The sequence below is a fragment of the Serinus canaria genome, chromosome 5 (genome assembly GCF_022539315.1).
Source record: "Serinus canaria isolate serCan28SL12 chromosome 5, serCan2020, whole genome shotgun sequence".
Taxonomy (NCBI): Eukaryota; Metazoa; Chordata; class Aves; order Passeriformes; family Fringillidae; genus Serinus; species Serinus canaria.
In genome coordinates this window covers 18,033,714-18,048,141 of record NC_066319.1, presented here as the reverse complement: position 1 = coordinate 18,048,141, position 14,428 = coordinate 18,033,714, and the positions used below count along the sequence as shown (strand labels likewise).

At 48.0% G+C, this 14,428-nt stretch overlaps 1 protein-coding gene across 5 annotated transcripts; it reads right to left on the bottom strand.

Moving 5' to 3' along the window:
* Positions 1-848: 848 nt before the first annotated feature.
* Positions 849-14,424, bottom strand: RNH1 (ribonuclease/angiogenin inhibitor 1). 5 transcript variants are annotated; one of them, XM_018924387.3, is made up of 11 exons: positions 14,263-14,412; positions 13,323-13,470; positions 10,603-10,708; positions 8,425-8,595; positions 6,294-6,464; positions 5,469-5,639; positions 4,507-4,677; positions 3,869-4,039; positions 2,768-2,938; positions 1,860-2,030; positions 849-1,642 (listed from the first exon to the last, which is right to left on the bottom strand). In XM_018924387.3, exons 3-11 carry the CDS (start codon positions 10,686-10,688, stop codon positions 1,555-1,557), a joined length of 1,371 nt encoding a protein of 456 aa, XP_018779932.1. In that variant the 5' UTR covers positions 10,689-10,708; positions 13,323-13,470; positions 14,263-14,412; the 3' UTR covers positions 849-1,554. The 5 variants fall into 5 exon arrangements, with proteins under 5 accessions (XP_018779932.1, XP_018779931.1, XP_009097536.1 ...); XM_018924386.2 differs by lacking the exon at positions 13,323-13,470 and having other exon boundaries at positions 14,263-14,424; XM_009099288.3 differs by lacking the exons at positions 13,323-13,470; positions 14,263-14,412 and adding an exon at positions 12,297-12,406.
* Positions 14,425-14,428: the final 4 nt, after the last annotated feature.

Here is a 14,428-nt window from a genome sequence, read left to right as displayed (position 1 = left end):
GCTGTTTTAACAGCCTCCCACATACCATGATTTTTCTGGCTCTCCCTACACATCTCTTTACTCTCTGGAGCCTTGTCTTCTCCCCCAGAATGAAATTAATCTTGGCATCTATGCATGCCAAATCCAGGAGAGACCATGAACTGAAAAGCCTGTTTTTGAGTCCCTTAGAAAGGGTAAGTTTTTATTCATGGAGACCAGTCAAATGGAGTGGGTTTTTAGCATTTTGGGCAGCTATGAGATACATGCCTTGAGGAAAAAAACAAATCCTATCCTTCCCACCTGCCTGAAGACAGAAGTAAACTATTTCTCATGCACCATTTTAGGTTTGTGAAGGCTACTGAAAGCCTTCACAGACAGAAAGTGCTTAGATCAAATCTTCTAGGACAAAGAAAAGCCATTTGTGGCCTCTACAGGATGAATGTAAGCAACAAAAAGCAAAGCCTAGAGAACACCTTTATCTTGGGTGCCACACAGAATTTGCCAGTGAAGGAAACACCAAGTGACCATTCCAGGAAGACACATTGGGGAATGGGATTTTTTTGGCATTCATCCTGCAAGGCCAGCCAAGGATAATGCCAGGCTTGCCTTCTATATTTTTAAATCCCTATTCATTCTTCTGTGATTTAGGTGTGCAGCAGTTGCATTTTCTGTTGGAGCAAGGGTTTGTTACAACTCTGGGCATGAAGCCCCAGGGTCCCCTGAAAACTGAAATGTCTTTTAGGCTTGTTCTTTACCTAAAGCCTTAACTAAGATCTTCTCCTAGCATGTTTCAGCTAGGGACTTACCAAAAACAAACAAGTAAAACAAGGTGTTGGTAGTGTTGCAGTTCACAAAAAACTACATTGGTCTTAAAGGAGAAATATACAGATATATTTTATTTTTATAAGTAGAAAAATTAAGTATAAAGTTCCTGTAGAACTACTCTTTGCCAGATCAAACATATCAATCATTTAATCATTTCCCATACTAGCAGAAATGCACACAGCATCTTTTGTTTGTAGGAAAATCACTTTTCAAAGGACATGAATTTTAACATTACACAGCTGAACAGCTGCTCACTTATTTTTTCTCTAGTGCCTTGGCCACCACTGCTTTTCCAAGAACTCTTTTAGGGAAAGACAGGGGAGAGCTCAATTTTAGATTAAAAACATTTAGGTTTTTTTGAAAGCCTTCCCCAGAGACCTATCAAAAGCACCACCCAGTATCAATCCAGTGGGTAGTTCTCTTGCCTTGGGAAAGGAGCTCTCTTTAAAGCCCAACGATATTGTTAGAAGGGATTATAGGATTAAAGAGCTCCTAAAGGCTAGAGACCCACTCCTACAAGACAGTAATTGTTTATTTCAAGGATAGTGATGCTGCAGCTTTCATGAGTCTCAGAGTTAGTACATCCAGAGACGCAGAGAAGGTCGATCAGCTCCCCAGACACCCACTCAGGGAATCCACAAATGGTTTTGGTAAAAGAAAATTCCCTATTAAGTTAATTAGTTATACGTATGAAAAGTTCAGATTAAGAAGAGGACATTGCTTTGACATTGTTCTGCAGGCAGTCATCACTCATGAAATGATCTTCACTTCAGGCTTAGACTCTTCCAAGGCTCTCAGTTCATCATCCACTTCAGAACTCCACAAAATGTCATACAAACTGCACCAAAACAAAAAGGCAAGCGAGATTTAGTGAGCATCCTCCTGTTAAGGGAAGAGTCAAATGCACAACTGGCCAGTATGGGCCATGGTCATATGCCAGGAAGGGCCCCATCTAGCTTTAAGAGCAGCCAGAAATTGGCTTTACAGCCCAGGACCCCCTTAGTCCCTCACCAGCACCAGCCTCCAACCCTGTTAGGGCTACCACCATCTCTCACATTAACTGCTGCACGTTGCAGCTGGGCTTCTTCAAGGCTTCACAGATCTTCCTGATGCCTTCGTCTTCCAGAGGGTTGTAGCTCAGGTCCAGCTCAGTGAGGCACTGCTTGGTGGCCATGACGGTGGCGAGGGTGGCACAGCAGCCTGCTGTCAGGTCACAGTTCCCCAGCCTACAGGGAGAGGAGGGAGAGGCCAGCACAGTGAGCTCTGGCTCCCAGAAACCCTGCCCACACCCAGGCAGCAGGTGTGGACATCCACAGCATGGACCAGAGATCCTGGCAAAGATGGCATCTCTGAGACATCAGCAGGGGCTGGCCTGTGGTTTTCCACAGAGACAGCTGCCCTCGTGGTGTCTGCTGAACACCTCAAAGGCCTCACTAAAGCATAACAGCATGTGGCTATGGGCATAGAAGGAACCCACTGAAGTTATTCCAAATTTCACCATCACGCATCATCTTCTCTTATTACTATACTTGAGATTTGGAACCACCTCTCTAAAGAGGGCAACTGAGGCCTTTCAGCTGATGACCAAGTAACTTTGAGTGGTTAAAAGACACTTTCTGGGACAGACTTGAAAGTCTTAATGATGTCTCCCATGACCCATCTGCTTCACTCACTCACTGTGAATTTAGGTATCAGAGCACAGCTTTGGCTTCTGTCCAACAGCATGGAGAGAACAAGCACTGAGCACCACACAGCCCAGAGCCAGGCCCAGCTGGGAAGGGAACACGCTCATGGGGAAGGCAAATCCCACCCCAGGGCTGGAGGTGATGCTCCAGCTGGCTGCCTGTTCCTTCTAGTGAGGCTGGAGCAGCACTTGTGCTGGCACTCATAAGGGCCATGGAAGTACAAGACAAAGGGTGAATTGAGACAGCAAGAGAGACGACAACTTCTGAGTGCACCTTACCAGAGGGACTGGATGTTGCAGTTGGGGTGCATCAGTCCTTCACACAGGAGCTCCACGCCTGCGTCTCCCAGCTTATTCTCGCCTATGTGCAGTACTTTCAGATGCTTGTTGGTGCTGAGAGCAGAGCTGACAGCCTTGCAGCAAGCAGTGGTGAGCCCACACTCCCTAACCCTGCAAGGCAAAATGAGATGAGATCTAGGTGGGACACCTAGAGACTATCAGGCACCATTCACTTCTTTACATTTATTTAACAGGAGCCCAGACAGTGGGAACAGAGGAACCAGGGCTTTCCTGCAATCACTGTACTCCTCCCAGTGTCTGCTCAGTCCTTTCTAGGCAGCACCTCTCCCACTCTTTTATGGGATGTCTGTCTTGGAGCATGCACCTAGGAAAGGTGGCACCTGCCCAAGAAGCACAGGAACAAAGAAGGATAAAGTGTGCTGCTCTAACAGTCACTGTTGGCTCCACTGTGCACTCCTGAGGCACCCCATTGAATTCCAAGCCACCAGGGGAGGGGAAGAACCCAGCTGGGGGCAGGAGCTGAATCTGCAGTGTAGGAAAATTCAAGTTCTAAGTGAAAGAACAAATTTCCTCTACTACACCATCCCAGCCTAAAAGGTAAGACAGTCGACAGGATGCTGAAAATTTTTTTATGTCACTAGAGCTTTTTTTTGTCTCACTAGTGAGAGAGTTTAGCTCCAGTGGAGAACCTGAGATATCTGATCACAGTACTCATTTTGCTATTTCATCAGGCCTTTCAGACTTCATAAGTCTCTTAACTGTCATTTGTTGCATGATAAAACAATTAATTAGAAGCTCTGCAAGTGATGCTTGGTCTCCTTTTGGTTGTAACAGGCTAACTGTGATGAGGCACATCTTCAAAGTGTCTATGAATTTAGAAATACAAATCCTTTTAAAGCCTTTAAGTCTAGAAAAGCCCTTTTTAACTCTATAAATCCTTTCAATAACAACCAGTAGGAGTTGCTTATGGAAACATCACAACTGAGGATCTGTCTGGGTGGGCATTACTTCACCTGACATCTTTCTTCAGTGAGGCCTCCAAAGAAGGCAGTAGATATGTGAAACTTGACAGCAGCTCACCATAGCTCCTGAAGTTTAGATTTGGGATCCTTGAGTGCCTGACAGAGCATTTCCATCCCCGAATCTCTCAAGTTATTGTCTATCAGACTGATCTCTGTGAGGGTCTCCTTTGTACTGATGAGTCTGGAGAGATCTTTACAGCTAGCACTTGTGAGATCACAATCCCATAACCTGCAGGGAAGAACAAAATGTTATTTTCTCCCAAGAATGACTTAGATTAGAAAAGAGAGTCATGATTTAGTTCTGGTTACATTGTCTTATTTTCTTGTATCCTTTCATAAATCATACCAAACAGCTTCTTGCTTTCTTTACTTTCCACTTGCTGCACCAAAAGCTCTCCTTGTAACAAACAAAAAAAGAAACAGAAATATGCAATTCTAGTAGACGGCTAACTCAGCCGGAAGCCAAGACAATGCCATCATAAACTTCTATTTGCCCTCTTACCAGAATTTGATACAAGCAATTTCAATGTAGTCCTACTTGTTCCTCGTGTTCTCCACCCAGTTTTTTGGGAATTAACTAATTTGCAGCTGAGACGCTTTTTTGACCATAAGGGGTAAATGAGAGCAAACCAGCAGCACAACCTAAACAGCTCAGAAGCTGAAGAAGGGATATAAGAAACCTCTGCCCACCCTTACCACAACTTCTGGATTTTGCAGCTAGGATGCATCAGTCCCTGGCACAGCAGAGCCAGACCGGAGTCCCCGATCTTGTTGTCCCCCACAGAAAGATCCATCAGAGATGGCTTGTTCCTGAGAACAGCACTAATCTCCATACAGCTGTCGCTGGTTATGCCACAGTTCTCCAGGCTGCAGGAAGAAGCACAGTTGGAGTTGTTGCTCCTGACCCACCTATGTTAGATACACCCCAATACCCCAGTTCAGACTGAGAAGGTTCTATGGGCTGGTTCCTTGCTGCAAACCAGTGCAGCTCAGCCAGGCACTGCTACATCCTGCAAGGTTCAGAGAAGATACAGATGTCCACGATGGGACTCTGGGTGAGGCAACACACTGCTCCTGCATTTCAACACACTGCTCCTGCATTTCCTCACTTTGACCCAGCCATTCATATGTATTAATGCAAGGATCCTTCTTGCCAAACTTCCCTTTTTATCAATTATCCCTTTTAAGAGGAACTTTTGGCAGCATCACACAGTGAGTCCCTGCTGAGCCAACCCCTGCTGAACCTCAGGAGCAAGATAAAATGAATTGTGTTTTTCCCAGAAAGCCCTTCACAAGCTTTACCGCAGAAATGAGGCCAAACCCAGCACCTTTGTTGTGTAGCAAAAAAGGGCTCTGAATAAGTATACTCAAAGGGCTGGTAATTCCAGTTTAAGAATAGAGCCACTGAGGGTGATTGTTCCTCTGCTCTGAGACACAGGTGAGCAGTCTCCCTTAGTAAGTGGTGGTTTAACCTGGAATGCCGAAAACCCCAAAACTGAAAGCCCCAGATATTTGTGCGCAGTTTCCAGTTACATAAACCTGAGCCAGCCAAAAATCTGGCCTACATTTCAAGCATTCCTGACAAATTTTCCTGTCCTATGGATGGCCTGACCAGCAGGAACACTAGTTGCCATTACTGATGACCAGCTCTTCCTTACTGTAGTAGCTCCAGGTTGCAGCTTGCCTCCACCAGGCCCTGGCACAGCTGCTTTACAGCTGTATCTCCCAGTGTGTTGTTGCTTAGGCTGAGCTCCTTCAGGGTGGGCTTGCTTTGCAGAGCAGCATTGAGAGCTTCCACAATATCAGCTGTGAGTTCACAGTACTCCAGCCTGAAAGAAGAAAAGAAGTCCAGGGAAAAAGACAACCCTTCTTACACATCCTGCTACCAACAAGAATAAGCTGAACCTGGTGTGTGTTAGCCAGGGCAGAAAACATGCCAATGTGAGTTGAGATCAGGGAATGCATAAAACCGAAGATAATTTTAAGTTTTTAACAGCAGCTCTCTGCTCATTTCAGGAAGCATTAATTCTTAAACTAGATCCCAGGGGACCTTAGCAAGACCAATTTTTACACTAGGCTTCCATTAAACCAGTATATAGGCAGCTAGGAGCACAGGGCTGAGCTCTGCACTGAAACACCATCAGAGAGCCTCAACTCTGGGCCTGCCCAGGGGGAGCTGGGGGCTGCAAATACACCCAGGTCCTGCTCAGTCATGAAACAAGGACCAAGGGCAGCAGAATCTGATGTTTCCTGGGCATCTAAGAGGTCTTGCATTTACAGCCTCCACTGCCAGGAGGGCTAAACAAAGTCTATGGGAACAGACACCTGACTTCCAAACCCACAAGATTCACCTGCATGAATAAACACGACAATTTCAGGTAAAACAAGAACAAATCCACACCTGGCAACAAAACTCCTGCTTGTGTCAAGGGAAAAGCAAGCATGGCCTGTGTGATGACTGAAAAAGTCCAGTGACTACTTACTGCAGTTTCTGCAGCTTACAGCTGGGGTTCATAATCCCTTGGCACAGCACCTTCACTCCAGCAGTTCCCAGCCTGTTATCCCCTACATGCAGCTCTGTCAGGGATGGCTGGGCACTGAGGACGGAGCGCAGGGTCTCACAGCTGGCACTCGTCAGATTGCAGTTTTGCAGCCTGCAGGAGAGAGGCAACAGGGGTGAGGCAAATCCACTCCTAGAATTACAGAAGCTCTTCTCAGAGAGCTTCATCTGCTAAGGTTGGAGCTTGGAAAGGACATTACAGCTCTGATGGTGCATAACGCTCTAGGGAAGTGGTTTATCCAGGTTAGTACCATTATTTTACAGGTGTGCCATAATATTTTATCAACTACACCTGTGCCACAGACAATAGCTCACATGCTTCCTTCAGTGTAATCACTCATACAGCATCTCCAGCAGTACAAGGATTCACCCTACAGGTAGCCCCATAATTGGTTTTTAGAAGTGGTTTAAATATCAGGAGGCTGACCCCAGAGATAAAGCAAAGGCATCCTATGATTTCTTGCCCCCTCTAGAAATGTAATCCAGAGTCAGTAGAAGTTAAAATCACATCCAACCATGGATATAATCTAGTTTAATGGTATATTACAAGAAGGATCTATGAAGTTGATCCTTCAGCACTCAGGCTTGGAGAAGTAGCATAGGAACGGTGCTGGTATTGCCATGGGGTGTTTATAGAGTTATTGGTTAAGACTTTGGAGCAGTGGAGAGGTGTTGTGCAGGGAGGTTTGTCTTGGGTTTGGTTACTCTTTTATTTCCTCTCATTTCCTCTTATTCATTCCTCTTTATATTCCTCTTTCTTCTTTCTATTTGGTTTCTCTTTTATTTAAGGCACCTTACCAGAACCCCAAAAAAGGACAATTTCATTCTACAGAACTGAAAAACCCTAATGCAGCTGTTACTTGACCATGTGGAGAAGTCTGAAGCCTAGGGCAAACTCTCTGAAAAATTACTTAAGTCTTCCAGTACAGAGTACCACTGTTATTTCTTGAAGGCCCATCAGAGAGCTGCAGTTTAATCAGCTTCACAGTCAACTTTCTTTCTATTTGCCCGAGTCCTATTGCAGGGGGCACAGGGACTTCAATATCTGAACCAAAAGTCTTATTATTTTTACAAGGTAGTGTCCTGAGGATCCCAGATTCCCCTCAGGACCTGGAGGACTCCTGCACCCTGCAGAAGAGATGATGGACAGAGAAGACAGAAGCCCTCTTTGAGGCTTTTCTTGGAGGGCTTCTAGGGAGCAGAGGCAGAGGCCACTGGCTCTGACTAAAGCTCCTGCACCAGGATTGCTGAGGGAAGCCCACTAATGCTATAATGTGGTGGGGTGCCTCCATAAAATGCCTCCCAGAGCCAGGGAACTCTCCAGTTTGCTGCATTCTGAGGATCACTGAACGATGACAGATCCTGGGCTGGCACCCCCACTCCTCAAGGCTCAACCTCAAAGGCATCTGATGTGAGTCCTTCATTGAATTTGAGGGGAATTTTCCACAAGTGAGCATCTTGTACATACTCCTTTAGGTTTGTGTGCTTGTGAGTGGGAATATGCTATGGCAAATGGACTGTTACTGTTGCTGTCCTGAATTATTAAGTACTTTAGATATGTAAGTTAGGCCTGTGAGTTACTGTTGAATTATAGTAAATTCTGTATGAACCTTTGTTAAATTCTTTAAATCAAGCTATTAATCAAGTGCTGTTAAGTTGATTAACAACTTAAATTGTTAAATTTAGTCTTTAATTTAAAAATTAAAAGTTAAAATTTTCAGGCCTGAAGTATTGGTCCAGTCCAGAACTCAGTTTAGCAAGGATTCTGAACCTTGAAATTCAAAAAGACTGTTTTCTTTATTCACCTTTTCCTGTCCTGACCCTTCCCCCAGCCTCCATATAGATGATTCTTCAGTTGACATTGGTTATTGACTTTAGATTTTTGTTTGCTTTTTCTCTACATGCTTTAACCATCTAGTACATAGTAGAGTGAACCTTGTCAACAAATTGTTGTGCTTTCACTTTTATATTAAACCTGCCTTTGATTCTTTAAGAGACCTCAAAACACTCATTTGTGACAGCATGATAGAGCAAGACAATCAATGGAGCTTTACCATAACTTCTGTAGGCTACAGCTTGGAGTCAGCAACCCTTTACACAGGTATTCAACACCTGCATCTCCCAGCTCATTGTTGTTCAGCTTCAGCTCTGTGAGGGATGGATTTGTATTGATGATGGAAGAGAGATCCTCACAGTTACTGCTGGAGAGATTGCAGTCATCCAACCTGAAAGACAAGGAGAGAAGGAGCACTTTAGTCCTCAGAGTTGCTCTGCTCTCCTGGGCTGGAGCACTGCTCATGAAAGCAGAGTGGGCAATGTTCCTGTGGTTCCTGGGATGCCTCCACAAGTGTGTGCAGGATCTGCTGGGTGTTGCATGGCCCAAACCAAGGTGTGCTCTGGGCTGCACCACAGGATGGGCTGGAGGGCAGCTTCATAAGCCTTGCTCCTCCTCTGTGCTGCACAGAAGAGGGCACAAATCCTCCCCCTGCAGCTGGAGGAAGTGCTTCCACTTAAACAGTGACAGTGACAAACCACCTGCCAGCTTACAGGCTGTCAGACTGGTTCTGCACTGAGAACTGCAGCCAGCCCCAGAGACACTCATCAGCAGGTTGGTGTCTTGCAGGTGAGTCATGCTGGTTTGCACCATCTCCCTCCAGCAGGAATCTCAGCACACAAACCCTGAGTTTGCAGTTTGGCAGCAGCTTCCCCCACAGTTATCAGCATTCTTCTAGGTGCTGCTAAATGGATGAGGATGAATTTAACTGAAAGGAGAGCCAAGGAAAGGATCAGGAGCACACAACAGCCAGGGAGGTATAGAGGGAGGCAGAAAAGACACAGAGCAAAAAACAGGTGTTATTAAGAACCGTACAGCCCCAGGCACAGCCACAGCCAGGAGTGCCAAAAGTTGCCTGGTCATTTCTCCTTAGACAACAGTATGAAAACTGAGACTCTAGGAGGGTTCTCCTTCCCGCCCTCCCCCCGGCAAGAAGACATGGCTTCCAATGGGATCATATTCAACACTGATGAAACAATCCCTGCAGCAGTCACCCTTATCCACTGCCTCTGGAGCAGCCCAGCTTCTGCCCAGGAGACAACCATCCCACTGCCTTCTGCCACCCAAGGCATGCCTTGGGAAGTCAAGACCAGGCCCATGAAGCTTTGCCTGCAAAAGGCTCCTTTGCAAAACAAAAGGAAGTTGCCCCTACCAGGTCCAATGCCCTACGAGGCCCTGCTGGCATGAAATGGCTCATCCTCTCCAGCCCCAGCAGGATGATGCCATCCCATTAAGTGTGAATTCCCAAACAGCAGAGGGGAAAGATTGCAGTAGCAACTCTTCTGGGCCCTGTCCTACACCTTACACCCCAGGAGATGGTTCCCTCCCACTGTTTGCTCAACAAACAAGGCTGGCACTTCTGAAGGTCAAGCGAAGAATTAAAAGCTGATGGGACATTATTGTAAATTAAAGGCAACTCCATAATCAGAAGGCTAATCAATTACTTTATTATACTATACTATGTACATTGTATCTAAACTGAATCTGCCAGGCACTCACTCTTGCTCACAAAGGCACAGAACTGCACTCATCTCTGATTCTCTCGTGACTGTCCTGTGACAGTCCCACACACACACACTTCTTGGCCCTGACAGGCCAAGGGAACAAAACATCCTCACTTTGGGTAAACAATCTCCATATTGCATTCTACTTTAGCACAACACAGGCACAGCAAGCAAGATAAGAATTGTGTTTTCCTTCTTCTCTGCTTGTCTTGCAGTTTCTCTCTGTTCAGAGGGCATGTGAATACCACAGGACATGGCTTGTACCTGACTACTGAAGCCAAAATCACTTGACAGCATCAAGCCTGCAACCCAAAGAACGTGCAACCCAATAAGCACAGAGAGATGTCTCCCCCCTCTTGAGAGACAAAGGCAGAATAACCAAAATGGTGGTCAAATATTTAAATCACATTACCTAGCTTAGCCCTATGGCACACCAAGAAACAGGGCAACATTACTTCACACCAAAGGATATTTATCTGTAGTTGAAGACGCTTTGCAAGAGGATGGGGGTTTATCCACCCTTTAAATTAACTTTCTGGATAAAAATAGGTAGACTCATTTCTGCTGCTGTGCAATTTCTAAATCCCAGGTCAAACAGTTCTGAAGATGAAAAGCACAAGAGAGAAATGCAACAGTGCTTACTCAAAAGAGAGAATACACAACTAGTTACTTACCTGATGGTTTTGCAGGATTTCATTGTGGTCAGAAGCTCAGCCCATCTAGATGGGCTCATCTCTTCACACTGGATGTCAAGCTCCATTTTGACAGTTGAGATAAGACCTGAAAAGTTAAACAAAATAAAACCACCTTTTTTAAAAAATTGAGAAGCAACGATGTTTTTCAATCCCCCCAGCTCTCAGTCATGAGTCACACTGTGCAAAGGGGACAGATTATAATTTTCCAAAACCTGCAAACACCAGTACAAGGCCAGGAGAGTTGGAATGGTTTTGTCTGGAAGTTGGGAAGGCCTTCCTCTGAGAGGAAAAAAAGCACAGGAATCCTGAAGAGATACAGCAAAAGCCTGTTATCTGGAGGCTACTTGTGTGAGAATAAGACATTCCCCTTCCCCCTCCAAGGGTGCTTAACCAGAAGGAGATTTATAGGGGCACTGGTGCTCCTCACTACTGCACTGCTGAGCCACACAGACACCAGTTCCACCAGCACGGTACACCTGACCCATTGTGGACCCTCAAGCTGTACTTAAAATTGGGGTATTTCTGAGCTAATTTGGATGAATGAGGATGATGAGCATGAGAACTGCCTGGGCTCAAAATAAAAATCCTGCTGGACATGTATCTGTACATAAGAAGTGGAACTTCCATGGATGAGAGAAGTGTTCCTCCAAAATTCGATATCCAAGGTTTGAAAGATCACTCTGGTCAGGCAAATCCAAGTACAGATAAGCCGGTAAGCAGATTTTGTTGTTGTTGTTCTGCAGTCAAACTGCATTTCTGAAGTGATGTAAACACAGAAGGGCTCCAGATAAAAGTACACAAAAACATGCCAAGGCCACTAGGTTTAGCTCTAGGTTTAGTCTACAAAGGATGGGGTTAAAGGCAGCGCTGTAGTAGGTGACAAAATGCAGCCTTGGTCTCCTGGTTTGGCCAGCATGACTCAGACTACGGGGTATGAAAAAGAAATAATCCCTGAGCTATCCCATCGGAATGTGAGCTGCAGGCAGCCACCGTCTTCCCTCACCGACGGGCCTCACAGCACCGTCCCGTCCTGCCGCCGTAACATCGCGGGGATCCCAAACTGGCTTTTCCCAGAGGCCAGCTCGGTACCAGCGCTCCCGTCAGGACGCGCCCACAACAAACCCGGCACCCACGTGGGGCGGGGCGGCGCTCGGCAACCGCGGCCGGACCGGGACACGGCGCCAGCGGCATCGTGAGCTCACGGACGTGCTCGGCCTCTGCCCTTCCCTTCCCAACGCGAGCGCTGCCGGGAATCCCGGCCCACGGCCTCCGTGGGATCCCACTACAGCCCCATGTGTCGTGGGGTGATGGGGATCGGAGCCAGCGGTGACACGCGAGGGGACAGTGGCAGCCGGACTGTCACAGCCCTCTCCGCGTCGCTCGGGCACTCTCCCGTTTTACCCCCCGGCGGATCGACAAAGGGTTCTTCCCCCAGCCCCGAGTTCTGCACCTTCCTGCGAGCCGAGGGGGGGATCCCGTTCGGGGTACCGGGCAGCGGCCCGCTCCTATCCCGAGGCACTGCCGCCACCGCTGCCGCCCCTGCCCGGTTCCCCCCGCACCGCCGCCTCCCGCGCCGCCTCCCGCACCGCAGGCAGCGCTTTTCCCTCCCAGGCTTTCTTCCTTCCCTGCTCCCTCCGCCCCGGCCCGGCCCGGCCCGGCTACCCAGCTCCTACCGCCGCGCCGCCACCGCGCAGCTGCCGCCGGCTCCGCCTCGTATCGCGGCGGGGAGGAGCAGGATCTGTCCCTCCTCCCCTTTTTCCCTTTCCTCCCCCTTTTCCTCTTTCTCTCCCTTTTTCATCCTCTTTTCCCTCCGTTTTCTCCCTCTCCCTTCTTTCCTGCCCTCTCCGACACTCCCTTTCCCCTCTCTTTTCTATTTGCCTTTCCCTTATTTTTTCCTGACTTCTCCCTCCTTCCCACTCCTCTTTTCTGAACTTTTCCCCTCTTTTCCCTTCTTTCTTTCCCCCTCCAGTCTCCTTTATCTGTTTCCTTCATATCTCCTTCCTTCCTTTTTCCTCACTTCCTTCTTTTTCTTTTTCCCTTTTTACTTTCTACTTTCCTCTCATATGCTCCTTCCTTCCTTCCTTCCTTCCTTCCTTCCTCCTTCCTTCCTTCCTTCCTTCCTTCCTTCCCTTCCTTCCTTCCGTCCTTCCTTCCTCCCTTCTTCCTTCCTTCCTTCCTCTCCTTCCTTCCTTCCTTCCTCCTTCCTTCCTTCCTTCCTTCCTTCCTTCCTTCCTTCCTTCCTCCTTTCCTCTTCCTTCCTCCTTCCTTCCTTCCTTCCTTCCTTCCTCCTTCCGTCTCCTTCCTTCCTGCCTTCCTTCCTTCCTTCCTTCCTTCCTTCCCTCCTTCCCTCCTTCCCTCCTTCCTTTCCTCCTTTTCCTCCTTCTCCCTTCTTTCACCATTCTCTTTTGTTCCTTTTTCTGCCCTCCTTTTTTCTGCTATCTCTCCTCTTACTCTATGTCTTTCCTCTTTTTCATCTCCCCAACTTCTCTATTTTTGTCCTCTTTTCCTCCCTTTCCTTTTAACTCCTATCTCCTGTTGCCCTTTTTTTTTCCATCCACCCTGATTTCCCTGATGCTCTTCCCCCCTGAGCAGGAGCACTGGGATACACAGGAAACAAGACAGGAGAAGGAGAAATCCCTATAATGAGGGGATGCACAAAGGGTGGGAGTATCAAACATTAAATGAGGTAGTGTACCAACCGGCTGGGAGGGCAACCTCTGCTGTGTGCCGGGAGCTGGAGCAAGATGGGAATGCATGCAGGTCACCCAGGGCAGAGGCACCGGGGCAAGGTCTTGGCTAGAGGAGACAGGACTTCCCGAGGGAACCCGGAACTAGGGATTGTTTGAACTGGAAACAACAAAAACATCCTCAGTGGTCTCCCTGACTTCCAGTTTACACACAGCTGTGTATGAGGGCCAGCTTGGAGGGCCTGGGAAGTCCCTGATCCCGTCCCTGTCACCAGTCCTATCCACGACGCGTCTTCTCTCGTATCTGTGTCCCTCATCAGCGCAACACGTTGGGCAGAGAGCTGCACCTCGCTGGCACAAAGGCCTCTCTCTCTGAGCTCTTTGGAACGAAGCTGTGACAGCAGTGGAGGATGGGCGCCTCGGGCTTGTGCTGCTGCCAGGCCTGTTGCCCTCCCGGGCTCTCCCCGTGTCACTGCCCCCAGCCGACCCCAGTGACCAGTGGCTGTCCCGCACATCCGCCCCGAGGCAGGGCGAGGGTGGCAGTGCTTGGTCAGGGCTGGAAGGCATTCGTCATCCCTTGGCTGGCTTCCTCCTCCGCCTGCCGGCTACTCCCTGTCTCCCTCCCTATTGTTTCACGGTAGTTTTAGCCCCGGTAAAAGCTCATTCAGATTTTCACAAGACGGTACAAAGAAAGGTTTTGAAGTGCCGAGAGGCACTAGGCAACACCCCGACTTGCCTTCCTCCCTCCACTCCCAAAATCTCAGCATCTCCCCTAGTTTTTTCTTCCTACGAACACCCTCTTCCCATAACCCTGGCTCACACAACAGTTCAACTAAGCCCAAGCAGCTGTTCCCTACAAAGCACGGCTTTAAAATGGTTCCGTGCTCCTCCCCGGAAAGCAGGAGGGAAAGTTTCGGGAGTTTCAGAGCCTGCTTTTGCCGCTGATACGTACCTTGCTGTTGTCGGTTCTGTGCGGGAGCGAGGGGGGCCGAGCTGGCGCCTTCCTGCTGCCGTTACCACGCAACCTCTGCTGTCGTACACATGGTGCCTGCTAGAGGGAGGGAAACTCTTTTGGGCTCTGACGGCTTTTTTCCTCCCGTGGCAGCTCTTCAGGGCCT

Bases quoted from the DNA above. Each gene is read 5' to 3' on its own strand.
- RNH1 (XM_018924386.2), bottom strand. From the start codon at position 10,688: ATGGAGCTTGACATCCAGTGTGAAGAGATGAGCCCATCTAGATGGGCT. The intron at 5,640-6,293 runs GTAAGTAGTCAC...TTCTTCTTTCAG, and splicing joins TGTAAGCTGCAGAAACTGCA to GCTGGAGTACTGTGAACTCA. The intron at 2,031-2,767 runs GTAAGGTGCACT...CTCTCCCTGTAG, and splicing joins TGCAACATCCAGTCCCTCTG to GCTGGGGAACTGTGACCTGA.